The sequence below is a fragment of the Dipodomys merriami genome, unplaced genomic scaffold (assembly GCF_024711535.1).
Source record: "Dipodomys merriami isolate MVZ:Mamm:240054 unplaced genomic scaffold, mDipMer1.0.p SCAF_1, whole genome shotgun sequence".
Classification (NCBI taxonomy): Eukaryota; Metazoa; Chordata; class Mammalia; order Rodentia; family Heteromyidae; genus Dipodomys; species Dipodomys merriami.
Genome location: NW_027202270.1, coordinates 54,288,451 through 54,314,679, shown reverse-complemented (window position 1 = coordinate 54,314,679; position 26,229 = coordinate 54,288,451). Strand labels below are relative to the sequence as shown.

Sequence of the window (26,229 nt, the reverse complement as noted above, 5' to 3'; positions counted from 1 at the left end):
TTTTAGCATACTCAAAGCAGTGTGCACCTATCACCACAATCAACAACTTAAATATCAACTTGCCTCATGATCCTGCAGGTCTTCCACCATGTATATCATCTGGAGAAATTGAAACATATGCCTATATAAAAACCTGTACACAGATGTTCACAGCAGTATTATTCTTATTTAGGCAAAAAAGCAGTGCAAATGTTTGTCAACTGATGCACTCACAAATATAGTATAAGGTATATATTTGATGTAAATTATTGGGCAGTAGTTTAAATCGTTGAAGAGCTGATAGGCTGCCTTCCAAACTGGTTACTCAGCTTTGGAATCTTTCCAGTAGCAGATAAAGTGTTTTACTTTCTCCAGATCCTTCCTTGCACCTGTTATGATCTGTGTTTGTGACTGTGGCTCTCCTACTGGACGTGAAATGGTATCTCACTGAGGTTTTAATTGAACTTCCCTGATGGCTAATGATGTTGAATATCCCTTCATGTGTTTATTGGTCATTTGTAAATCTTCTTTGGAGAAGTCTCTATTTATATACTTTACCCATTTGTGAATAGAATTATTTATACATTAAGTAATAGAATTATTTATCTTTAATTATCTTTTAAATAATTAAGTTGTAAAAGTTATTTTTATATTCTAGATATGTTTTTCTTGTAAGATATACTATTTGTGAATATTTTCTCCATTCTGTGGATTACCTTTTGCATGCTTGTGCTCCCTCCCCCCGCCCCCCCCCCCGTATTTTGCTGGGGATAGAACTCAGGACCTTGTATATGCTAGGCGATTAGTCACTGAGCTTCTCCTTCCCATGCCATTTTTTTCATTTTGATGAGAGACAAAGTAGCTTTTCCAGTCTATGTTGAGGGCAATGATATATTTCTATTGGCACTAATCTGGTCCATTATGTTGTATCAACTGAATAAAATGCAAGGAAGAATCAGATTACTTCAAAGGATGATATTCTAAAAATATTTCTGTGACTCTCCAGCTGTGTAGGACGAACAACCTATAGAGAGAGAGCACAACCCAGAGAGAGTCTGTTGTAGTCTGGTTAGTCCTAAAGATGCCATATCACGTCCTGCAGTGAATGTGTCTGTAGGTATTAAAGTTAAATGGCTCCCACTTATAATCAACTTTTCAAGGAGTATGAGACTTTAGTTTAGCTATTCTTCTCTGTCCTGGTCATTTCTATCAGTTTGCTCAGATTTCAGCCTTTGACACATCATTTTGAGTTAGGTTGGCTACAAGAAAGGAAGAAAACTAACATGGTAACTTAGCACTGTATAAATAAACATGCTCTCTGTTGATCATATTAAAGGTCGGTGGAACTGGAATCTGGCAGGCTGTCAAACCAAGGATGATTCCAAGCTGTAGGTAGCTCAACAGTCTGAGGGGTGACAAGCCCTGAGCCCCAGGAAACTGAGTTTTCCACCAGGAAGCTATAACTGGATACAGGTGACAAAGGATGATGATAGGACTCTTTTAACACCTTAATGAGAATACTGAAAATGCCCCTAATATGTCCCTAGTATTAGAGCTATGTGAAATATGTGTTAATTTTATTAGTATTGGTTCACCTATTCAGTTTTGTGATCTATTGAAATGAATGGAATTGGAAAAAGGAGATGATGCAAATAATATGACATCTGATTCAGGAAGAACCAAGGGGTCTAGGGAGCACATGCATGTATACCTTTGTATACATTCAGATTCAGAGAAAGAAAGCTAGAGATCTGACAGTTATTAAATAATGAAGTGCTTTCCTGCTTGTGGTGACTAGATATTGTCCTTAGCCTCTTGATGAACTAGGCTTCCCTGTATGCCCTAATCCCATTCCAGCTTCCAAGGGAATAATAATACAACACTAAGGTCTCTCTGTGGATCAGTTAATAGTCCATACCATATTGATTGTTAAATGTCTTACTATCACCCTTGTATTAGAGGTACGGTACATGGAATCACCTTTATGCTATAATTTGTATAGTGAAGAATTATGTACAAGTGGATCACCTGATGATCAGGTAGCTCAGGTCCCACATCCTAAACCCACTGCATCTTGTATTTTAACTCTCTCCCAGTTGGTTCTCGAGCATCATATCAAACATAGTCTGAACTTTGTGATATGGAGCAAATGTGTTTATTTTCTCTTCCATTGAAAAACCAAAGGTTCTTTGGAGGAAGAATCCCAAAGTTCTAAAACTCTTGGTATTTACCAGTAAGGCTTATACTAGTAGTTGTTGATTAGCAACAAAGAGGAGGTATTATTGACCAGAAGTGGATATTGAAGGGCTGGGATGTAGCTCATCAGTACAGTGTTTGATTACCATGCACAAGGACCTGGGTTCAATCTTTTTTATTTTTTGCTGGTCCTGAAGCTTGAACTTCAGGCTTGGGCATTTTCCCTGAGCTTCTTTTGCTCAAGGCTAGTGCTCTACCACTTGAGCCACAGCTCCACTTCCATCTTTTTTTGGCGGGGGAGGGTATTTTATTGGGGAAAAGAGTCTTATGGACTTTCCTGCTCAAGCTGGCTTTAGACTGTTATCCACAGATTTCAGCCTCCTGAATAGCTATGAGCCATGGGTGCTTAGCCCTGGATTCAATCTTTAATATCACAGAAACAACAAAAACAAGCAAACAAAAGCTATGCTGAAAAGATATATCAAGTTTGATGCTGATAATAATAAGTAGTGATGGTTTCTAACCTCTGTCAGTGCTTACTCTGTACCAGGTTCTATGATAAATGTTTTGGATGAAGCATTTAATTGAATCCACATACTAAGCCTGAAGGGAAACATTATTATGTCTATGTTATTGCCAAGGAAGCCGGGACTCCGAATGACAGGGGGAGCTTCCCCAAAGTCTCATTGCTGAGGGGAGGCAGGACTTCCGTCTTGGTTTGTCAGATTTCAAAGCCTTTCCACTTTCTTATTTGCTAAGTTATATTGCCTCTAAGATTAGAAAACAATTCTATAGGTAGTTAATACACCAGCTTCTGTGGAGTAAATCTGCTTTTGTTTAAAATTGAATGCTGCATTTTATGTATGTAAAAAGGGGAGGGAAGCATGGGAATGAAGAGATGGTAACTTAGGAACCAAAGGGAGGGAAATTGATAGAGGAAACAGAAGGTGTATAGAAATATTCTCCGACACTTAGGAACAATTAGAAGCCTCTCGGTTAAGTAAAAATAAGATAAAAACATAATTAAGCCTTAACTGAAAATGTTAGAAGATGGCAGCTGTCACTGGATCCTGAAAATCAAGTTGAGAAGGGAAGATTTTTGAGGTTATGACTAGAAGCATGGAATAAGGAAGGGAGTCAAGAGGAGAACCCACTGTTGAGAAATAATGAGGGCAACTGTCATTTTATAGAGAGATCATCAAGGGACCAGCTAATGCCTGTGCTTGCCAATGGGTAAGACAAGCAGTCTGGATGTGGGGAAATGAGGGCAGCTCAGAAAAGGTAGTGGATTGAAAGGACAACTTGGGCTTCCGATGCGTTCAAGTTTGTTTTGAAGTATCTTACAGGGAAGCTGGGATTAATGAGATCTCACAATATTATAATTTGATTCCAGTTAAAGCATCCTAGTGCACTGAGCTTAATGGAGAATGGCTAATTAACATCTATTGAACATAAGTTAAAAAATGGAATATACATCAGAATTGTCTTTTCAAGCTAAAAACAAATCACAAATCAAAATCTGGATTAATGGAATCGAATCAGTGTGCTTATTCAGACTTCAATACATCAGCCTTAGTGCTTTTCTTTAGATACAGATAACTTTCTAATCATCATCAAATTCATTCATGACATGGAGAATGTTGCATTTATTCTTACTGGGATCTGGGCAGAATCCCCACTTCTCATCTCTCTTGTATCGGCTTGTCGTGGCACACCACAGCAAGTCATCTTTCCAACCTTCCCGGGTACATTCGTGATGCCATTGCTCCTTATACTGGAAGGGAAACACACATGGCATTCCATAGGCATTCCCTTGGATCGTATAGAGATCTAAGAGGAAAAAATTACAGAGTTAAATATGGTTAGAAACTGTCATCAGACTAATGCATTTTTATTGGCTGAAAATCTCCTAGGGTCAGGTACTTTGCTAAAGCTCGGTGAGCTCTTGGGACCCTCACCGTCTGGTGTTAGTAAGATTGCCAGGACCAGCGCAAGGCTTAGAAGAAGCACTGGTATGTGGTTTGCTGTGTATCAGTCTATGCATTTACTTACTCTTATGCATGGCTATGATAGCATACTTTATCTGTGAATGGATGAAAAGGAAAGTTTAATGGAGATTTTCCTTGAAAGTTTCAATCAGTCCTGAATACCTTAGCTACCAGAATCTGAACTTCAGTGGTTTCATAGGCATTTATGATTTTATTCATTCAATAAATGTTTATTGAGCATTTAAAGTACTCTGTAGTGGGGTATAGTAATGAGTAACCCCTTTCTTGAGGAGTTTCTGGTTTAGTGAAGAGAAACAAAGAAAAGGAAAATATACAAATAAACATATAATTTCAGATAGTGATAGTGTCACAAAGGGGAAAAAACAGTATATGCAGACTGTGAGGAGGTATGTGTGTGAAGGGGTGAGAGGACATTGCTTTTGATAGTGTAAGGCCTCTCTGGTAACTGGGTGAAACAATGGTGCTAGTCTAGGGCAAAGAGGAAAAGAGTCATCCTGGCAGAAGGAAGAGCAGGTATAAAGAACTGGAGAAATAAACACGTGGAGGAGTGGTGGATGAGGAAGAGCCGGGAGGCTCAAGGCCAAGGGCCAAGGAGAAGCATTTATGGACTTTGTCCTTCACTCTGAGAGTAATGGAAATTCACTGGCACATTTTGAATGAGAAGGTGACAAAATCACATTTCCATTTCTTAAAAAATATCACTCAGGGTACAGCATGACAAACAGCCTAAATGGAGAGAGGGCCAAGTAAGCTGGTTGGCTAAGCAGCTTCTACTGTGATCTAGAGAGGGATGGCCGGGCAGATGTGTTCTGCTGGCTGCTTTCTCAGAGTATTGCAATAATCCATCATCTTTGACTGTAAGCAGCAATCAATAAAAACTTTTCATGACTCAGCTGGGGCTTTCTATGGGGTGGGGGTGGGGGTGGCTCAGAGCCATCCTTAATCAAGTCAATGGTCCTGGACAAAAAGGTCAGTTGTGGAGATTGCTGTCACTTTCCCATAGTTGACAGCGGATGGGCTGAGGTCACAACACATTGCCAGCCTTTGCAGTTGGACCTCTTTAGGAATTAGGGGATTTCAGGACCCATCCTTTTGTTTCCGTCATGTGTTGCAATGCATACTATTTGGACACAGTAAATATGAGTATAAGCCAAAAACTTAACATAAGGAAAAATAGCAAGTTCTTTCACGGTCCCATACTTTTCAGAGTGCTCATTTGCATTAGTTGCTTTATTATAGTGAGCCCCCAAATATCCTATCCTTGGCCCTGATACTTTAGCAACAGAAGAAGGTCCTGCCTTGGGTGTCAAAAGTGTATTGCTTTGCTCTCAAGGTACTGAGTTTGTAGGAGGATGTGATCTCATAATCCACAAGGAGGACCACTGGCCTTTGTACTGTACTAGTACTGTGCTTGCTGACCAGTTAGTGCTGAATAAGTGTGTGGGGGATGGATGGGCGGATGGATGGGTAGATGGATGGATGGAGGGAGGGATAGATGGCTAGGTGAAAGAATGAATGACTAGTGCTATAAGACAAACCTGAGGGACAGACTGATGTGTCCAAATTTAACTAGGTGACTTTATTTATTCTTATCTTTTATTCTTTTTCTGTTTAAAATGTAAAAAATAAGAGAACTATGGGAAATGGAAGCCTCTCCATAAATCATGCCTCCCCACAATCCACGCTTGGAAAGCAACAAATAACCCTTGACAAGAGTGTGCCATCTATCTTCCTGTGCCTTGTGGATGCCAAGGCAGGCATAGGAGTCATCTGAGTAGCCCCACAGATACCTCCACAGCAGAGTCTGAGCTTCTGCAATAAGAGAAATGTGGCAAGGGTGGTCTTTATATTTGCTAATGTAAAAGCTTTCACTTTAAGATACTTTCCTTCTGTTTTCTTTTTCTCTCTTACTGTTTGTTCTCTTTTTTTATTGATTCCCAGAACAAGAAATGTTTTCTTCTCAATACTTTTTAGTTCTGAGAATTCTGTCTCTTTAGAAAAATTTAGCATATTTGATCCAAGATCCCAGTAATCCTTTTGCCACAAGCAAGGAAGCCACCAAATGCATTCACTAGAAGTCTGCTGACATTACAAGGCACTGTGTCTGTCTTCATAGTGCTCTGCAAGTCTTCACTTATGGAATACTTCCTAAATACCACCTATTGTTCCATCAGCATTCTGATTTAAATAAGTGTTACCTTTGTGAAGATGTTCACAAATATCTCCACTGCCTGACATGTAGGTAATCCAAGTATGGTGATGTTTCCTTGAAGCCACAACAGTGTCATCATGCCTCCCCTGGACCATGTACTGGAACGGGCCTGTGATTGTCTTCCTGTTGCAGCGCCACCTCAAGGAAACGTGGGTGGAATCACATTCGTAGATGCTTAATGGCTGCTCAGGATTGGATAAATTCAGGCCCAGGCAACCACTTCCTCCCACATTAAAAAGGTGTTGGTTTGAAACCCATTTCCACAGCATGTTCTCATTTGCCTGTTGGCAGTCCTTCAGGATGAGTACAGACTTACCAGCCTGAATGCATTTCTTGAGGCTCTCACTTTGGATAATGAATATTCCTTTATCTGTAACAGAAAGACAAAAGACTAGGGCCATGAGGATTTGAGTATGAATATCTAAGCTGTGATAGATAAGTCACCAGTGTCAGCTACTTTTTTGCATATATTTTTTATTTTAAAAATACTGTACAGAGGGGTTACAGTTACATGAGTAAGATAATGAGTACATTTCCTATCGAGCATTGTTCCTCCTTTGTTTTTCCCCTACCATCCTTTCCCTCCCCACCTCCCCAACTTCTTCTTCCCTGCCCCCCTCCCCGAAGTTGTAAAGTTCGTTTTCAACATAGTATCTCGTACATCTCATTGTTACAGTGGGTCAACCTATATCTTATTTCAGCATTTTGTTATTTCCCTTCCCCTCCCCAAATTAAAAATCGTATATACAAGATGCAAGGCACCCCAATCAAATACAGTGAAAACAGGGGTTATACCATGGGGGAAGAACATACAAAAGAAACAAAAAATCACAGGGTACATTATGAATACATTAAAAATAGCAAGAAATATAAAACTACTTGTGTCTCTATCTTAGGGTTCATTTTGCTTAGCACCATCTTATATGGTCACATGTACATAGCTTGTGAGCTTTTCTGCTTGTCCTAGACATATACTAGTTATTGCAAATAAGGGAAACCATGGGACAAACGTTTCTTTGGGTCTGGCTTACTTCACTTAATATAATTTTTCCAAGTCTTTCCATTTCCTACCAAATGAGGCAGTGCCATTCTTTCTGATGAAGGCATAGAATTCATATATAGATCACATTTTCTTCATCCATTCATCTACTGAGGGGCATCTGGGTTGGTTCCATATCTTAGCTATGGTAAGTAATGCTGTGATAAACACAGTTGTGCTGGTAGCTTTAGTATAGCCTTGTTTGTGATTGTTTGGGTAAATGCCCAAAAGTGGGATTGCTGGGTCATAGGGGAGCTCTATGTAGAGTCTTTTGAGGAACCTCCATACTGCTTCAAAGTGGTTGAATAAGTTTACACTCCTACCAACAATGCAGTAGGGTTCCCTTTTCGCCACATCCCTTCCAGCATCTGTTGTTATTAGAGTTCTTGATTATAGCCATTCTAACTGGTGTGAGGTGGAATCTCAATGTTGTCTTGATTTGCATTCTTTTATGTGTCAGCCACTTTTGACAGATATGTTGCCACTTGTGACAGATCGGTTGCTTATAGGTAAGTCCTAGTTCTTCATTTATACAAAGCATGAGTTTCTTGGAAAGCATGAGGGAGCTAGTGGGGAGACATCTGATATAGTACTTCCTTGTCATAAAACATCAGGGCTATTTGTGAATCACTCAATGGTACTAATAAAGGACGACTTTAACCACAACTGGATGGTGACAATCCTCAAAGTGGGTGGAGAGGGACATTGGGTATCCAGAAATATGGTAAGATTTTAGTTTCCTTCAGACAAATTCCCAAATGTCAGGAACATGGCAGCCCAATTAAGAGCCACTGGAATGAAAATCTTTGCCATCAAGTTCCTATGGAATACCAAGAAGATATGAGAAAAGTGCTGCTCTATGTCCTAATATAGGATTCAATGCTGTGAGAAAACAATGCTTCTCCACATTGGCTTCCTGTGCTGTATCCATCAAGAGTAGAAAGACAGTGGCATTTTGCTTTGGGGATAGAATCTTATCAGGAGAAGCCTTGTAGGATGGGATTGAGGCAGCGGTGGATACCCAGGACACCTCACCTCTAAATCCAAGGGAACAGCATGGCAACATTAGAAACCAGAGACTATGCTGATGTGTGGGAAAATGTAGGCATTTTGTGACAGTACCCTGAGCTCTTCACTGGATCCAGAAGAAGAAGCTGTTCCTGTGGAAAAGCTGATGGGACCCAGCTTGGAAATGCATGTTGGTTACCTACTGGCCTGCTACCTGGAAGTCACCTATTGCACAATAATGATGAACTTGTTTCTTCACATGCTCTCTTAGATAGTAACCATACCATGTTTCTTTGGTCTAAGCACAGTGTCTATTGAATAACTCATCAGAGTCCAGGAAATGCTTGATGTTGACTAAACATGTTAGCAGAAGCTGGTTAGGTCCATGGTGGCTGAGCTTGCTTTGGATCAGAATGTGTGGTCAGGGTCACAAGCCCTTTTGCTCTCATCTTATCTTTTATTTCCTATCCCAAACTCCTAAGGAATATGATCAGATTTGCCTAAAATGGCTGAAGTTTAGGGCAGGTTGGGTCATGTGCAAGGTTGGGGCCGGGACAGGTAGAGCCTTTCAGAGATTTAGAGCAGTACAGATTGAGCTTCCTTCTATGTGGACATGGAGAACAATGATTCCCTTTGCAAAGTTGTTTAGCTTTCTCAAAAGTTAATTAGGCTGAGGAGAACTGATTTACAGTAACCAAAATCACTTAAGACACTTAAAAAATTGCCAGTATATTAATGGAAGTCATACCTCATTTAATAATTGATAACCTTTCTTATGGCCACGTGTTTGAGGAGTTAAATTAGTTCTCAGAAAATTGCTTTGATCATTTTACATCAGCACCAAAGAGAAGGGAGTGGCAATAGGGTGGGGACAGAGATTAAATGGTTTTAGGGAAATTTCATTTAGATCAGGAAATTTGTTTTCCTAATGAAAGCTGTGTCTGTATGGCTATTAGTAACTGTCATTTAAAAGCAAATCCACCTTCCACCAATTCAATATGAACTCTTATAATTAACCTTCTCTCTAACTCCCCTTTTTACCATTTTATGCATGGGTAGAATGTTAGCCTTAATTTCTGTTGTAAGCTACTATTTACTTCGTAGTTACCCCAGAGTTCTATTAATTTTTTTAATTAAATGATAATTATTTTACTAAGCTAGTTCTGTAGCTTAACATCTACCTAATACATATATTCAGATCTGTCCAGATCTTCAATCCATTGGCTAGTCCTCAGTTTATATAAACTGAGATGGGTAGGTGGACTCATAACTTGTGGCTGAGAGTTTGGCACTCAGCAGACCCAACAGAGACCATTTGTATGATCATGGCAGAATGCCTGATTTTGGAGTGTCATTTTCCCTCTTCAAAATAGGAATATGTAGGATATTGGTCTCATAGGAATAATAATGGTATTTCATTAAACAACCCATGAAAAACATCCCACCAACGACCACACGAAGTGGTAGTTACCTCAGTAAGCATGAATTAGTACCCTTTAGACCTCCTCATTTTTAGTATATATCCAGACAGTTAGAAAAGCTGTAAAATTTTAATCTGAACATCTTTCCAAGAACCTTTATTCTTTCAACAGTCACATGGAAACCTATTACTTCAGTTTCTGTAACACTCAGTGGAAAACTTTTTGGATTTAAACCATCCTGCGATACTATGATGTCATCTTTTATGGAAGAAAATTATACCGAACCACCAGATTATTAAAAAATTCCTTGTCTCACCTGTTCAAGTACATGAGCAATTATAAATTAAGGGTCTTCCATTGCAACAATGAGATGTACAAGTCATTATGTTGAAAACGAACTTTACAACTTTGGTGGGGGAGGAGGAGGATTGGATTGGGTGGAGAGGTGGGGGGAGGATGGGAAGGGATGGGAAGGGGAAACAAAGGAGGAAGCTACAATGCTTGATAAGAAATGTACTCATTATCTTGCTCATGTAATTGTAACCCCTCTGTACAGTATGTTCACAATAAAAAAAAAATTAAAGGTCTTCATTGGTTGCCTTTCTACATCCCTATCAGTAAGTCTATATTACAACATTTTTATAAAAATAAGAAAAATATACAATATAGAAACCCAGTGTAGGAAGGGTGGGATCTATGGCCTGTGAATAAGCAGACATGGAAATTACACATCACTAATATTTGGAGTGAAAAAGTAATACCTTAAACTTCCAGATAATTATATAATATATATAGTAAAAGTGCCAAAATCAGATCCTGCCAGTTATCATTAACGTTTCTTGCCCAACAGAAAATATTAGGTAAACCTAATCAATGATGCTCTGTTTTGGTGTGCTGTTACAGTTCCATGCTAGCTTCCCTGAGGGTGCAGCCTTGAGAAACATTCTCCAGAATTTGTCTTAAACAAGTAACTAGTAATTTCTTACCTTTAAAAAGAAACATGGCATTTCCAAACATATTGCATCAACAAAATGAACTGAGCCCATTTTCTCATTAAGTTGTTCTAGAATGTGATTCTAGCACTGTTAATTTTCATAAATTCACTGAAGAAAACAACCATTTTCAAATAGACCATGAGGATCCCCATTAGAGGTACCAATATTCTGATTGTTATTATGTGCACATATTAGTTGTCTCTAACAAAACCACAATGTGAAAATAGGCCACAAGTCCCTAGTTGTGTGTAGGTGTTGAATTTCAAAAAGGATGAAAATCAAATGTGGGAGGAATCAAGATTGATTATATATGTCAAGGACATCAGTTCTGCTTGAACACTGATTAAGTGATTAATGAAGTACTGCCAGCATTACTAACTCTCTTTGCAAGAAAATGCTATCATTCTTCCCTTCATAATTACAAGTTTAGGAGGAGGAGAAGGATTGATTTACTAGAAGTAACTTGTAAGCTAATTTTCAACCTTTAAAAACAAAAACAAAGGGGCTGGGAAGGTGGCTCAGTGGTAGAGCGCTTGCCTTGCATGCTCGAGGCCCTGGGTTCGATTCCTCAGCACCACATAAGCAAAAAGAAAAAAGCCGGAAAGTGGCGCTATGGCTCAAGTGGTAGAGCGCTAGCCTTGAGCTGAAGAGCTGAGGGACAGCGTCCAGGCCCAGAGTTCAGGCCCCACGACCGGACCCAAAACAAAAACAAAAACAAAAACAAAAACAAAAACAAGACAATGCTTCTATTTCCTGCTTCTGAGTTCTTTTATTTCAGATTGTGTTTGGGTCCATGAGATAAGTTACTCTTCTTCTAAAGAGAATGTTGGCTTGATTAGCCATTGAACTTATATTTAAGTAATTTGGTGTTTTTTTCCTATGCTACATATGGAATACTCATTCATTCATGCCTTTATTCATGCAACAAGCATTTTTTAGGGTAAGAGGAACTTTCTATAGGGCTAAAGACAGAAGAGTTGTTAGCCTCTATATCCTTTTCAAACTCTATTCACTCATTCTGGAATGATGGAAATTTACCTAGCTAATAAAAAGAAGGAAGTTCTATTAGTTCTAAAGAAAACATAATTACAATTGTACTCAAAACAATCTCTGAAAAACAAGTAGAGAAGAAAAAGAAAATAGACTAAAGTTGACTGGCTTGTGAAGTGATGCCACATGTAAAATGGGGAGAACCCCCTCTCGAATGGGAAATGTGGTCACACACATATGTGCTTATTCTCTAAGGAGACTGCAGGAGAGCAGAACTCTGGCTGGGTATGCAGCAGAGGAAATGAATTTTCCCAATAAACCTAAAACTATAAACATTAGAGCTGAACTGGACTGTAAAGGGTATTTAGTTGAACCATCTTCCCCCATCCAATCCACTTTGTCTTAAGACTTGAGTTTTGAGGATCATTGTCAGTTTAGGTACAGCTTTAGTTAACATTTATCTAATCTACTTAAAACATAGAAAAAAGTGAATTGTTAAGGAATTGTTAAAGGATGCATATGTCATACTGTTTTCCTTTAAAGAACTGTTCTTGGGCTAAATATATTTTGGCATGTGATATAAACACAATGGGATTGGAGCCAGATATCAATTTGATCTAGAAGATCAGAGAATCTTTTCCCACAAACACTAATCAGGTATCTAACATTTGGAATAAGATGAATATATTGGTCTTAGATAGACCCTTGTCTTTCTCACAGTAATCAGAATAGTGAAAGGAGAGGTAAAGGATGGTACATTCTAGATAGGAGGTGATGAAAAAAACCAGCTCTGAGTGATATTATAGATATGATTTTGGTAGTAGGAGAATAGAAAGATAAAGGTAGTTTGGGATCATTTTATGAACAATGTAAATTTTATTTAAAAAACATTATTCTTTTGATGAAAGGGAGCTTTTGGAACAAGACTTGATTAAGGCTGTGGTATCAAAGATGAGTTGGGGGTAGAGAAATGAAACAAAAACATTTACTGAACATGTACTATGCACCCAGTTTCATTTTAGGTGATGAAACAATTGAAGACAAATACCCAGGCTCTTGCCCTGGTGAGGTCTCATTTAGGTGGGATGAGACAGCATATGCGGACTAGAGGAACAGTCTAGACACTATTACTATAATCCAGCAAAGGGGACTGAAGTTATAAATGCAGTGATGATATAGGAGAAAAGGGAATAACTGTTAACTGTAGCCAGTAGGGAACATTTCAAAGAGGAAAGAAGTGAGAGGATTAGGTGATCAATAGAATGTGATCAATAGAATGCTACGGGCTGGATATGGGTTGAGTGTGTCCTGCAAGACTTCATATGTTGCGGGAGGGGAAGGTGGCTCAGAGGTAGAATGCTTGCCTTGCATACCTGAGGCCCTGGGTTTGATTCCTCAGAATCACATAAGCAGAAAAAGCCAAAAATGGTGCTGTGGCTCAAGTGGTAGAGCGCTAGTCTTGAGCTGAAGAGCTGAGGGACAGCACCCAGGCCCCAGGTCCAACACACACACACACACACACACACACACACACACACACACACACACACACACACACACACACACACACACACACACACACACACACACACACACACACAGAGTTCATGTGTTGGAAGCTTGATTCTCAATGCAATGATGTGAAAGGTGCTGAAACCTCTAAGAAGTGGGGTCTATAAGGAAGTAATTAGAAAACTGAGAGCACTTCTTTGTGAAACAAGTGACGTAGTTCTTATAGATGCTGATTGGTTCTCCTGAAAGTACGTTGTTAAAAGCTCCTCCTCTTGCTTCTTGTCTTGCCACAATCTTTCCCTACACCCATGTCCACCAATATGGTGCCATTTGCCACAGGTTACCATCAGAGATGAGCTAATGCTGGCACTACACCTTAGAACTATGAGCTAAATAAATCTTTCTTCTTTATAAAACAGGAAACTAATGTGTGAGGAAAAATGATTGCAATGACATTTTTTGATGCTAGGTATTTAAATGAGTGTCAGACATATTGTCAATCCCCATGGTACCTTGAGGTCAGAGACTAAAACATAGGGCCATTAATGTACTTAGATTTGGACAGCCACATCTAGAAGCACTTACAGGAAGTGAAGTGTCCCCTGAGGCCCTCAAATTTGATCTTTTTCTGTCACCTCTGCCTGCCTTCTGATGTTTCCTACAGACAGCTTTTGCTGAAATGAAGGCTTGAACTGTTAAGTCTCAGTGAAGTATCTTCACTTGTAAGAAAAAAACACTAGAAAAAATAAAACAAAATTCCTAAATAATTTTTATCTTTATAGCAGCATAAGCAACCAAGGCTTTCTGGCATATACCATGGCAAAGTTCCCTAAATCCAACTATACACATACAGTTGGCCTCTGTGCTACTGAATGTTAAGGGAACTGGAAGGAAAAGTTCAACTGAATGGATTTGTGTCAAATGCAATAGTTTAGACAAGCTATTATTGGCTTACAAACAGCAAGCCAGTTTCAATCTCCTGCCCCCAGTCCTCTGAACACTCTTCAACCCATCCATCCTCAAATCTCAGGCACTGCTCCCACATTTGCCCTCTGCAGCCTTTCTTGAGTCAGTCCATTTCCCTGCTGTTCTGACAGCGTTTCCATTTTGGCAGGGAAGGGGGCCAGAAGGTAGTGGGATCATTCTGGAAGTGGGCAACTTCTCTTTGGAGAATTATCCACCTTTTCCAGCTTCATGAGTTTGGGTTTCCCATGTCCCCTCTGGTGAACAGTGAGTGGATTCAGATTTGATTGTGATCTTAACTCTGTAACAGGAAGTTGTGAGTCAAGTGATACAGAAAATCTGATTCATTCGTTACATGACTTTCCTCACTAATAAGTAAGGAGTTTTCCATACTTGCAGCAAACAAGTTGCACACAGTCCTTGAAAGAGCAGATCCACAAGACAGGGGAAAATATGCCAGTCCTTCCTGGGCCTCTGCATGAAAATGTACACCTTATCTGAAATCTTCTGAGCTTGAGTGCATGTCTTTTCACCTTGAAACCCTTTGGTTTCTGTCAATTGCCTTCTGCTAAGTACATTTTTTACAAAAAGCACCTCATATCTTTACATTTCCTTCTCTTTCCTTGTCCTAGCATTGCCCTTGATTCTTAGCCTTCTTTCTTCATGCGCAGCTTCTGAATCTGGATAATCACCACCTCCACAGGCCCATGGGACCCCTCTTGCTAAATCTTTTTATGTGTTCCCTTCCTTTTTCTCTCTAATCTCCCCAAATCACTGCTCCAAGTTCCAGGAGGCTCACAATACTCTTTGTCACGTGGGGGGAAATTGAAACCCAGCTTAATCAGCTTCTCTGGGCTGCCCTTTGTGAGGCTTCAAATTGCCTGTTACCACCCTTGTGGGTGAGTTAACCCTTTCATACTGTCCTTGCCATTCTCCCTTTTCTGGGTCTGGTCTCATTCCATGTTCATTTCCTCATCTTTATTCAAAAAAATTTTTTTTTATTTTGCCACAAGTCTACCGCTTACCAGTGAAAATTCAAACTTAATTGAAGACATTTTTCTTTCTTTTAGCTTTAAGACTTCCCCCACCATTTTGCCTTTATTTAACTGAAAAGTACCCAGCAGACATTGCTGGTGTAAAAATCATTATTCACAGTGGTTCTGTTATTATCTTGTAGTCTGCATTGAAAATCTCCCATCCTAGTCACCAGGCAGCCTTTTACAAAGAGAAAGCTATGCCAGGACAGAAGACAGCTAGAAGACAGGCATTGTTCAACTTCGCTTACTAAGACCAGCACAGTAAAGCCCTAGGGGGAAATGATACAAAGACTAGGTCACCAAAGCAAACAAAACCAGAAAGCAGTTCTACAGAGCAAAATAACTCTCAAAATGATAGAGATACAACATTACTGAGAGCAGAAGTGTTGATGCTGAACTAGCCATCAGAACAGCTTTGAAAATAAGCCAGTTAGCGAGGGAAGGGGAGACATGGTTCACAAAGAATTGTTCTCATTATCTGATTCATGTAACTGTAACCCTTCTATATATCAGCTCTACAATCACAATACAAAACAAAAATAAGAAAAGAAGTGTGTTCTTGACAAGTGCAAGGTAGAAATAAAAAAAAAAGCAAACAGAAAAAAAAAAACTTTTAATGTTAGGAATGTTATTAATCAGTATATCAGTTTGCTAAGTCTGCCACAACAAAGTAGGGTAAACTAAGAGACTCAAACAACAGATCTTATTTTTCCTTAATTGCAGAGACTATGAAGGGTGAGGTACAGCTTTATCACAAGGCTTGTTTCTGCCTATGACAGCAAGGGAAGGACCTATTCTTAGCCCTTCTCCTCGGCTTTTAAATGGACCTCATTTTCCCTGTACCTGCTCACATCATCTCTCTATGCATAGATTTCCTTAGTTTTACTCTTAGGAATATACTAGTCATAAGAGATTGGGGTTACTGTGATCACCTCATTCTAACTTGTTTACCCTAAAGACCATCTTTCTTCCTTTCCTTCCTTCCTTCCCTTTCTTTCTTTCTTCTCTTCCTTCCTTCCCTTTCTTTCTTTCTTCCTTTTCTCTCTCTATTTCTTTCTTTCTTTCTTTCTTTCTTTCTTTCTTTCTTTCTTTCTTTCTTTCTTTCTTTCTTTCTTTCTCTCTTTCTCCTTCCCCCCCTTTCTCTCTCTCTCCCCCTTTTGTTGGTCATGGGGCTTGAACACTGGGCCTATTATTCCTGAGCTCTTCAGCTCAAGGTGAGTGCTCTACCACTTGAGCCACTGTACCACTTCCACCACTTCCAGTTTTCTGGTGGTTAATTGGTGATAAGAGTCTCATTGACTTTCCTGCCTGGGCTGGCTTTGAAATGTAATCCTCAGATCTCAGGTTCCTGAGTAGCTAGGCCTACAGGCCTGAGCCACCAGTGCCTGGATAAGACCATATTTCTTAAGTATTAGAGTAGTTAAGACTGCAATATTTGAATTTAGAGACAAGGACACAATACAATTATTAAAGTCCCTGACCCTCTTACTTAGGCTGGCCATACAATTTGAAGGGTCTAGAGTAAAATGAAAATGTGTGGCAACAGGTGGACATAAGAAAGTCAAATCAATCTCTCTTTTCTACAGGGATGACAACTATACCGTGCTTTGCTCACACTCAGTATCTAGACTGGACATAGGTGATAGGCTTCCATTCCCCTCACAGAACATTAAATGTGGCTATAGGCTTAATGAATGCTGCCTTGCAAGGTCTGAGGCGCCACATGGTGTATGCTCCCAAGTCCTCCATCTCTTCCCCCAAGCTCCAATGCAATGTGGTTGCCACTGTAGGTAGAAGACAGCAGTGGATATGGGCAAGGTTAGGGAGGTGACAGCTGAGAACCTAGTACTTAGCCTCTAGATTGCATCACATTTCTGCAAGGTGGACACTTTCAAAGATAAAAGTGATTAAGACACCCAAATCCCAAACCCTAAGCAGGAGACCCTTCTGAGAATGACTCAGACCCACTACACTGAATAACATGCCCATAAAGACCCCTGCTCTTATTTGAACAAGGTTAGCACTGTAAGAAAGTGACTGGTAAACTGTACAGCACTTCCCTTTGAATAGAACTTCTGGAAGGTAGAAGAGTGTCTGTCTTAGTTTCCTTGTTGGCATAATGAAATTCATAGTAGTGCTGGCACTGTAGGATCCTAATATAGATCACCTCAGTCATGATGATCACTTTGTCAATGTTAAGACTGAGAGCAAGTTTTACTTTTGATCATAGATGATGCCAAAGAACAGCAAAATAAGACAGTGTTTATAGCTAATTAGTCACTAACTTTCCTGTTTATATTTTTATCAAATTGGAATGTTCTCAAGAGCAGAATGCCAAAAGCTAGAAATAGTACAACTTTTTTTATTAACATATATCTTTGGAACTATGATAGTTTGGAGTATGTCATAAATCAAAAAACTATGTGGCCACACATGAAAGAAGAATCCTCTTGTAATAGTGGTTATAGAATTTTTAATCATAACCTTCCATTTTTTCTTGAACGGCTTTATAGTATTTTCCCCTAATAAATTAAGATAGTGTTTATAAAGTCCTCTTTTGTCTGTTACTTTAATAAGTAATAATATTTCTTTTCACTTTGATCAAGTCAAGCTATAATTTATTATCCTAGATATGCATTGGAACATCTCCTGACAAGCCTTCAAGGATAATTTCTGAAAGCATATGGAGAGAAGGATCTAGGAATGTTTCAAATATATGACTTTGCTAGACTGTTTTGGGATTTGCCACACAGAAATTAGTAGAGGTAACATTAGTAGGGGGGTTTCAAAACACCTGAGATAAATAAGCAAACTGTTAGGTCATGACAGAGTGGATGAGCTCTCTGTGTGGCTCAACCTTTCTGCTCATTGGCTTAGAACCTGCATTGTGTGGTAATAGTTATTGTGACAACCATCAATGGGAAACTCTTTTTCCATTGGAAAATTAATGACAAAGAGTAAAAAGGACCAGGAAAATGGACAAACTGTGCTGATGGGCAAAGGCTTAGGAGAAAAAGAGCCAGTCAGAAGAGATGAGATGACAAACGTGTGAAGCAGGGAAATGCTGGGGTGCTGTAATGTGGAAGAAACCAAGTGTAGGTGGTTGGAGTGATTAATGGCCAGGAGGGGCAAAACCACTATTGTTTTTTATTTAAATTCCAGATCTGCACATTAGAAGAGTGGCCTTTTGCCTAGGGATGAAGGAGTTGTCTACAGCAATACATTTCTGCTTTAAGAAAATATTCACTCCCACATATGGAATTAAGGGCTTGAAAAGGGAGTTGCTGCAGAGAGGAAAAGATTGGCTTCTTCTTCCTCCTACAACAATGCTGAATCACCTGCTTTTGTCATGCAGTAGATACAGAATGACCTAGGCCATGGTGTCGCAAGTTATGCCAGGATCTTCTGAATCAGTGCAAGGGCCTGCCCTCAAGGCCCCATGCTGCAAATACCTGTAAGTATAAATTACTTCGCCTTCATTATAAGAAAGGACATTAAGTTAGTGTTCCTACTCTGTCATAGTGAGAGTCCAGTGCTATATATGAATCAGCATAGAGTGATCACTTCCAAAATGTTAGACAATAGCAATAAAGAGGGACCATTTTGACTTTTGTACCCAAAATGGAAGCTATGGGGGAAATCTCAGGGCCTTGGTGCTTCCTAACTGCTCCCATTAGGAGGTAGCTCTCACCCTCCTCTTTCAGAAACATTTCCCAGGCGGCAATTTCTCTTCCCTTCCTTGCTTGTGGGGCCTGCTGCCCTGAACCTCTCTTGAACCTCACAAGAGATTTGACATCATCAGACTGTCCATTGTCTTCCCCACTCCAGAGACTTTAATTTCCATGCAGATGCTTGAACACTGTGGACCAGTGCTTTGACTACTGCTAGTTGTGGCCCACTAGTTAGGTTATGAAATGAACCTAATGTTATAACCATCCTGAGAAAACCAAGTAAAATGGAATGGTACATTAGGTAAGAGTGTGTGTGCCAGTAATTGGGTCTTGAACTCAGGGCCTCACATTCTTGCTGGGCTTTTGCATTCAAGGCTCTACAACATAAGCCGTACATCCACCTACAGCTTTTTGCCTAGTTAACTGGAGATAAGAGACTCTTGGAGTGTTCTGCCTTGAACTATAATTCTCTGATTTTAGCCACCTGAGTAGCTAGAATTATAAATGCAGGAGCTACAGGTGTCCCACCAGGGAGATTTTTTTTGTAATGAAGCTTTAATTTAGTTTCACTTATATTTATGTGGTCATATATGCTGTGACTAGTGACATAAAATATTTTTTTCATTGTCTCTTGCTGGTAAGAGAGTACACACATTGGCCTCCAGTTCTAGTACTGTTCTACATAGTTAGATCCTTAGGTCTTCTACTACATAGTCATTCTGTCACCTGCTATCTGCTCCAATATATTGAATCCGGCCACCACCTAGAATAAGTTCATCTCCCAAACTGGGAACTTCTAACGACCATCCTTCTTAGCCTACAGTACATCCCATCTCCTTTCACTAAGACTAATTATATATATTTATTGAATCCAAAGTTTCCTCTATTTCTCAATGCTCCTGCTAGAACTAACAGCTCAACTTTAACTTTTCAGATTGTCTCTTTACTGTCTTCCAGAGTTACCCCGTTTAAGTCCCAAGCTGACCATGGTTCTCTTAAACTTCAAAGTGGGATCTGGTTCCTTTTGTTCAAATCCTTAAGGCTCTTTTCTGCTGTGCCCATTTATTCAGCCAGACGTGTTTCCTGGAAACAGAATAACTCCTTGCTTATATCTCCCATGTTTCCAAATACAGATGTGTCACAGCTTCTTATCTTGATTGTGACCCTACTCTGATCAAGTCCAGCCCCAGCTCCATATAAGGTAGCAACCTCCTATGCACGTCACACCCTGCCTAGCACTGACAAGTCATGGGATGACCTTTAGGTCAAGGACAGAGCACAGGCAACAGCCAGCATACTGTGAATAGTGTACCAGATACTGTCCCTAGGCAATGTCAGGACTCTTCTCTAGAGAGTTCTGGAAGCTACACAGTTGAAGTAGAATAACTCCTGTGAACTGTAAGGAGAACCTAGGAGGGATCATTATACTGAGAAGCAAAGTGGTTGCTTCTGTCCACGAACCAGTTCTTGGTGCACAGGAGGTCTAGTTGCAAGAAGACACTATTCTTGGGTATCCTTGAGATGCTGAGCCCCTTCATAATAAACCCTGCATTTTCCTGAGCTACCTTTAGTACATGAGCCTCTTTTCCTGCATGGAGAAGAGCCCAGATGGCAACTTCCAGCATGTTGAGTTTTACCATTGCTGACACGCGCTTCTGTGCTTTTCACATAAAATAAGCATTACCAGGAATGTGCTGTCTCCTTTTTCCTGTAAGGCAACTCCCTGCTTATCCATCAGGAAAATAAGTGACCTTGGTGTGGCTCCAGCTCCCAGGTCATCCCTCCTTTGGATCTCTTCAGTGCCTTCCTCATTCCTGTGTCGTGACACTCACCACACTCACAGTCCGGTGTGCAACTGTTTGTGTTTCTGCATCTGCCTCTGCACTCTCAGCTTCTTGGGCCTGGGACATGGTACTCATGCTTTTATCTCTCCATTATGGAGGTGCAGAGCAGATTCCGTAGCCTGGCCCTATACTCTCAATTCTAATTGGAGTTGGCTGACCTACAGCTGCCAGGCTGGGTCTCTTGAGTATTCAGGCAAGCCAGAAATGTTCAGGGGCTAACATTCCAGGAGTGACTCTCAGTGAGGGAGAGAGGAATCAGTGGATAAGTCCTAGAGCTTCCTGTTGCTCTGTGGGTCCCTTGAGATCCACACAGCACCTTAGTGAAATTGAGTCCCAGTTGCCCACAATGGCTTTCCTCACTCCCTTACCCCTATGCTTTCTAGAATTGCATGTTGGGTAAGTATCAGCATTGTCTCAGGATTACTTTTGGATGAACTCAAACCATGGCAAAGAGATAACATATTGATGGCTGGGCAGACAGTGAGTGAACCGCTGGGGCCTTCAGCCACTCACCCCTCTCTGTGTAAGCAGAGGATGTCAAGTGATAACCTCCACTGGATTTCAGGCTCTTCTTTTGATAGGACCCCCAGAGTCAAGATGCTGACATCATGATGGTCAGCACCTCATTTCTTTTGGTCAGTGGCTATTCAGAGAAACCCTGTTTTCCAGACCATATTGGTCCTCTAGATCAATGAGGCTTTGGTCTCTCCACATTTGTGTTTTGAGGACACTGAGCTCATGAGCTTAACTATTACATGATACTACCTTTACTGCTTTTTTGAATATAAAAATTATTGATAAATGATTGAAAAGTTAGCCCAGTTACAATCTATCCTAAGCATCCCAGATCAATCAATAATGCCAAGTGATTCCGAGAAAAAAAATGTAACATGTATGATCTGCTCTGCACTTAACATCCATTTTTAATAGATATGAAATTAAACTGAATGCGGGTTTTTTTCCCCCCAGTTGCTCTGTTCTGGCAAAAGGTGAATTGGTGTAGTACAATGAACAGTGGTAAACAGAGGCAGTCCAAACCATGGCTCACTACCTAGCAGTCAAACCCCAGTTCCTGCATCTGAAGATCAGATGGTAGAAGTGGATGATATTTCAGGTCCTTTCCAATGCTGAGATTTTTGTCTCTCCATCCTTGTCCACATAGGAAAATCTTGCATACCATCCTGTCTAGATGACACTTGAAGTCCACTACTGTGGTTGGTTGGAGTGAGTCAGGGAGGATGGGAGCTGACACTCCTCCATCTTGGTCCAGCCGCAACAGTGTCTACACTGCCTACATCACCTGGAGGGGCCAGCAGCAGAAGCTCTTATCTATAATCCCTCGACTAAGCAAAAGGAGGCCCCCATTAGCCGCTACATCAGGCCAGGCTTTGGCTCTGCTACATATAGAAAGGAATAGCCCTTAGCGCTGACCCTGGTGCAGAGGTTTCCAGCCAGTGCGTGGAGTGACCCAGTTCCAGCTTCTGTCCCAGGAGCTGGGCTCCTGTGCCTTCACCAGGTGCTCAGGCAAAGCTCAGACATTAAGGTGAAACACGCATGGCAAGTTGTTTAAAGGGAGTGGCCTACATCCTGTGAGCAGACCTGCAAGGAAAGAAAGCAGCGCTGGGAGGAGCTGGGAGAGCCTGGAAGGACTATCCAGAAAACCAATCACACAGGGGTGCATGAAGAATACCTCCAGAAAGAACGGAGAGTGCAGATACAGACCATTCCTTGTTTTACACTCTCTCCACAGATACCCCGGAGGTCAGAGGACAGAGCTGCTAGGAGGATTTGGGCTCTGGGACACAGAAGCCCTTAGCCTTTCTCTGAGGTGGCACACTCCTGAGCCCCCAAGCTTTCCTCGGTCTTTTTTCTTTCTTTTTTTTTTTTTTTCTTTTTATGAGTCTCACTGTAGTAGGTGCTCAACAGACGCTTGAAATTGGTGTGAACACGATGTGTGTGTGTGTGTGTGTGTGTGTGTGTGTGTGTGACTCAGTCCTCATTGGTCCTGTGTGTGTGACTTAATCCTCATCTGTCCTGTGTGTGTGTGTGTGTTTGTATGTGTGTGTGTATGTGTGTGTGTGTGTATGTGTGAGACTCAGTCCTCATCCGTCCTGTGTGTGTGTATGTGACTTAATCCTCATCTGTCCTGTGTGTGTGTGTGTGTGTGTGTGTGTGTGTGAGACTCAGTTCTCATCGGTCCTGTGTGTGTGTGTGAGACTTCATCCTGTGGGTGTTTCAGACTCATTGTTTTGCTTTGAGAAACCAGCAAAGAGTAACCCGGGGAACCCCCCACCCCCCACGGCCCTGAGAGGCGTTCATAAGCTTTTCTTCCCCCAGGGGCAGCCCAGAGAGGCGGGCTGCGGCCACTCTCAGGGGGCTCCGCTTCCTCTTGCTTTGGGGGGAACGTAATGGGACACTTCCCCATCACTGATCCCACAGGGGATCCTCCCAAACAACTCTGGTCAAAACGTCCATCCCCGGACTCAGGCTAATCCCAGGTGTCCCAAACCCGGCCAGAGCCCAGGGAAGTTGCCTGGACCTCCAGCCCTGCCCCTAATGGAGCCCGGAGGATGCGCGACCCTGGAGCCGAGTGCACCGGGGAGCCCCTAGTCCTGAGGCCGTGGACACGTGACCACCTCCAACACTCTGCAGCCCGCCCCCCCCCTCCCCCGGCTCGGCTCTTCCCGCTCCCTCCGAACCCCTCCCGAGGAGGAGCCGATCTGGGGACACTCACCTCGCCAAGAGAGGACGGGCTCCAGCGTGGTGGCTGCCGCCCCGCCCTGGGCGCAGCCCCGCGGCGTCCCCAGCAGCAGCAGCCGCAGCAGCAGCACCAGGAGCAGCAGCATCGCTAACCACTGGCCCACCCGGCGCTCTCCGTGGCCCCCTCCCCGGCCTAGGCCGCCCCTCCAGCGCCCCGCAGAAGGCGTATCGCAGCCCCCCCCTTCACCCCCTGACTCCACCCTTGGCCCGGACCTGTGATCTGGGGTCCCACTTCACCTCTCCTTGTTCCCACAGTGTGTGGACACTTGCGGCTGTTGGCTGGGACACGGGAAATCGTGTTTTCCCCGCCCTACCCACTCTGGCTTGGGGAGGGAGGAGAAAGAGGAGATGGGCCATCTGCCCATCCCATAAATTCTTGCCTTTGGGGGTGGGAAGAAAGGAGGGGTGAGCTGCGGGATGCAGACTCCTTTCTCCTCTACCCCCTCTGCCCCCTGCTGCTAGCTCCTCCGCACCCCACTTCGCCTTTATTTATTTATTTAGTTATTTTTGCCAGAGGCCCACAGAGATTTAGGAGTGATCTAACCCAGAACCAGGAAGGGAGGTCTGAAAGCTGGGGTTGCGAGGTTTGGGCCACGGGCAGCTGAGAGTAAAAAAAGTCTTTCTGGAACACGGGCATATTCCTCTGCAGCATGGAGCACTAGAGACCCCTGGGGTCCGCCCTGGGCTCTGTCCTCCTCGTTCCAGAGTAATCTGGGAAGTTCTTTCCGCATGGAGCTCCTCTGGGTTGTAAAACAGCTTTCTGTCTTCTTTGATTTCACCTACCTAGCAAAACACACCTCTCTTCCCCAGCTGAAAGACCCAGACAGACAAAGCTATTTGCTGTAGATTACCCCTTAACCCAACAAAATGGACTCCTTAAACTAGTAAATAGGACATCCCCAACTCAATGTAGTCCCAACAAATAACCCTTCAAATAACCCCTCAAAATAGCTCTTCAATAACCTTCAAACAACTACTATAACACAGGAAGAATTTATAGTCAAGGGAGCAGACTAATATAAAGACCTTTCCTGAACAAGATCTTCTGGAAAATAGTCATTAGAGCATAAGCAGAGGGGAGGAAGCAAAGGGAACTTAAAAAAAAAAGAAAGAAGAAAGAAAAGAAAGGTGGTCTTGGATGTCCTGTCTTTCTCTGCTAAGTAGCAAAGTACCGATCCTTAGAGGCACTGGAGGACTGGAGGTCAGAGTGAAATGGAAAGAAGAAAAAGTGATGGTCTTGGCTCAGTCTATGGGGACCTTGGAGGCCCTCAGAATAAGAGACTGACATCGCTGTTGGTTGAAGAGACACCGGGGTCCTTAATGCCTCTGCTGCTTCTGAAGGTGACAGAAGCTCCAGAAACCGTGAGGCGGAAGGGACAGGTGCCTGGCATAGCATGGCAAATGGTTAGGGACTGCCAGGTTGTCTTGGGGAGATGTTTGAGGATGTTTGAGGTGGGGAAAAACCTGGGGAAAACCTGCTGCACAGAAAGCTTCTGTGCCTGAAAATGGGAGAAAGGGCATGTGTAATAACACCTCAGAAAACGTAAACTTCCACCACAGACCTTCTCTCTTATGGTCTCAGGATTGAGATTGGGACTTGGTAGGGGAATACCTCCAAAGTGGAAGATTTGGTGCCTCCCTCGGCAGATGGGCACAATCCACAAGTAACAGAGTGTGGCACTGCACTGATGGTAGTCTGGTCAGGGCAGGGCAGTGAGAGTAAAGGGGAGAGGACCGGGAGGAACTCTAGTGGACATGGACAGTGAGTACTGGTGGTGAGTATTGGGAGGAAGAAAACCCACAAAGGTTAGAGTGACAGTGCTGTGTGGGAGGTGGCATGTCTGGCTGTGTGCGCAGAAAATAGGGCCGTCACTGGGACACTGGGCTACTTCCCATTGCTTATGGAAACAGGGTGTGTGTGGAGGGGGAAGGGGGACTTGCACTTGCTCTCTTATGGATTTTATCCTATGCATAATGACTGTCTTTCCTGAAACAGAGCAGACAATATTTAGAGGGGAGGGGGCTCTGCCTAGGAGTAGGATTTGGAGAGGAAGAACAGACTGTATTTCATCTTCAGAGCAATTAGTGTAACGAAGAGAGGCCAGGACAGCTTCCAGGCCTACCAATACCTCATTTCCTATTCAACATTAGCAGACTCAGAAAAGAGTGACTGGTTTTCATGTCTTCCTGAGGCACTGCAGCAGCTTTGAGGTGGAGATCTGTGACAGAAAGTTTATTTTTAGCCTTTGAGAAAATGAATATTACCCTTATGGAGGTCCTGGGTTACCTTTCAGGTTTATGAGGCGGTGGAGTGGAATGTTTCAAAGAGACTACTCTGCCATTTACCAGCACTGTTACTGAGTGGTCTTTAGCCTTTATGTGAGTAGAATGGAGAGAAGAATATTTGCTAATGTTTGGATGATGTTCAGAATGTTGTAATAAATGAGAATGTACACTCAGTGCTTAGCACGGAGTCTAATCTATTGTAAATGCTCACTTGTGGGAGGTGTGAGCTGATCTCCTGTGGAGAGCAAAGAGCAGAAGCAAAGCTGAGCTCAGAGCAAGACTGCAGATTGTTGTACTGCCACTAATT

General features: G+C 42.0%; 1 protein-coding gene across 1 annotated transcript in view; it reads right to left on the bottom strand.

Moving 5' to 3' along the window:
- Pla2r1 (phospholipase A2 receptor 1) overlaps positions 1-23,726 on the bottom strand; it is a 116,588-nt gene extending 92,862 nt beyond the window's left edge. Inside the window, 3 exon segments of the mRNA XM_070022392.1 lie at positions 3,832-4,005; positions 6,383-6,766; positions 23,611-23,726. Of these exon segments, the coding sequence (XP_069878493.1) occupies positions 3,832-4,005; positions 6,383-6,766; positions 23,611-23,722 (670 nt within the window). The 5' untranslated portion in view covers positions 23,723-23,726.
- Between the last annotated feature and the right edge of the window lie 2,503 nt (positions 23,727-26,229).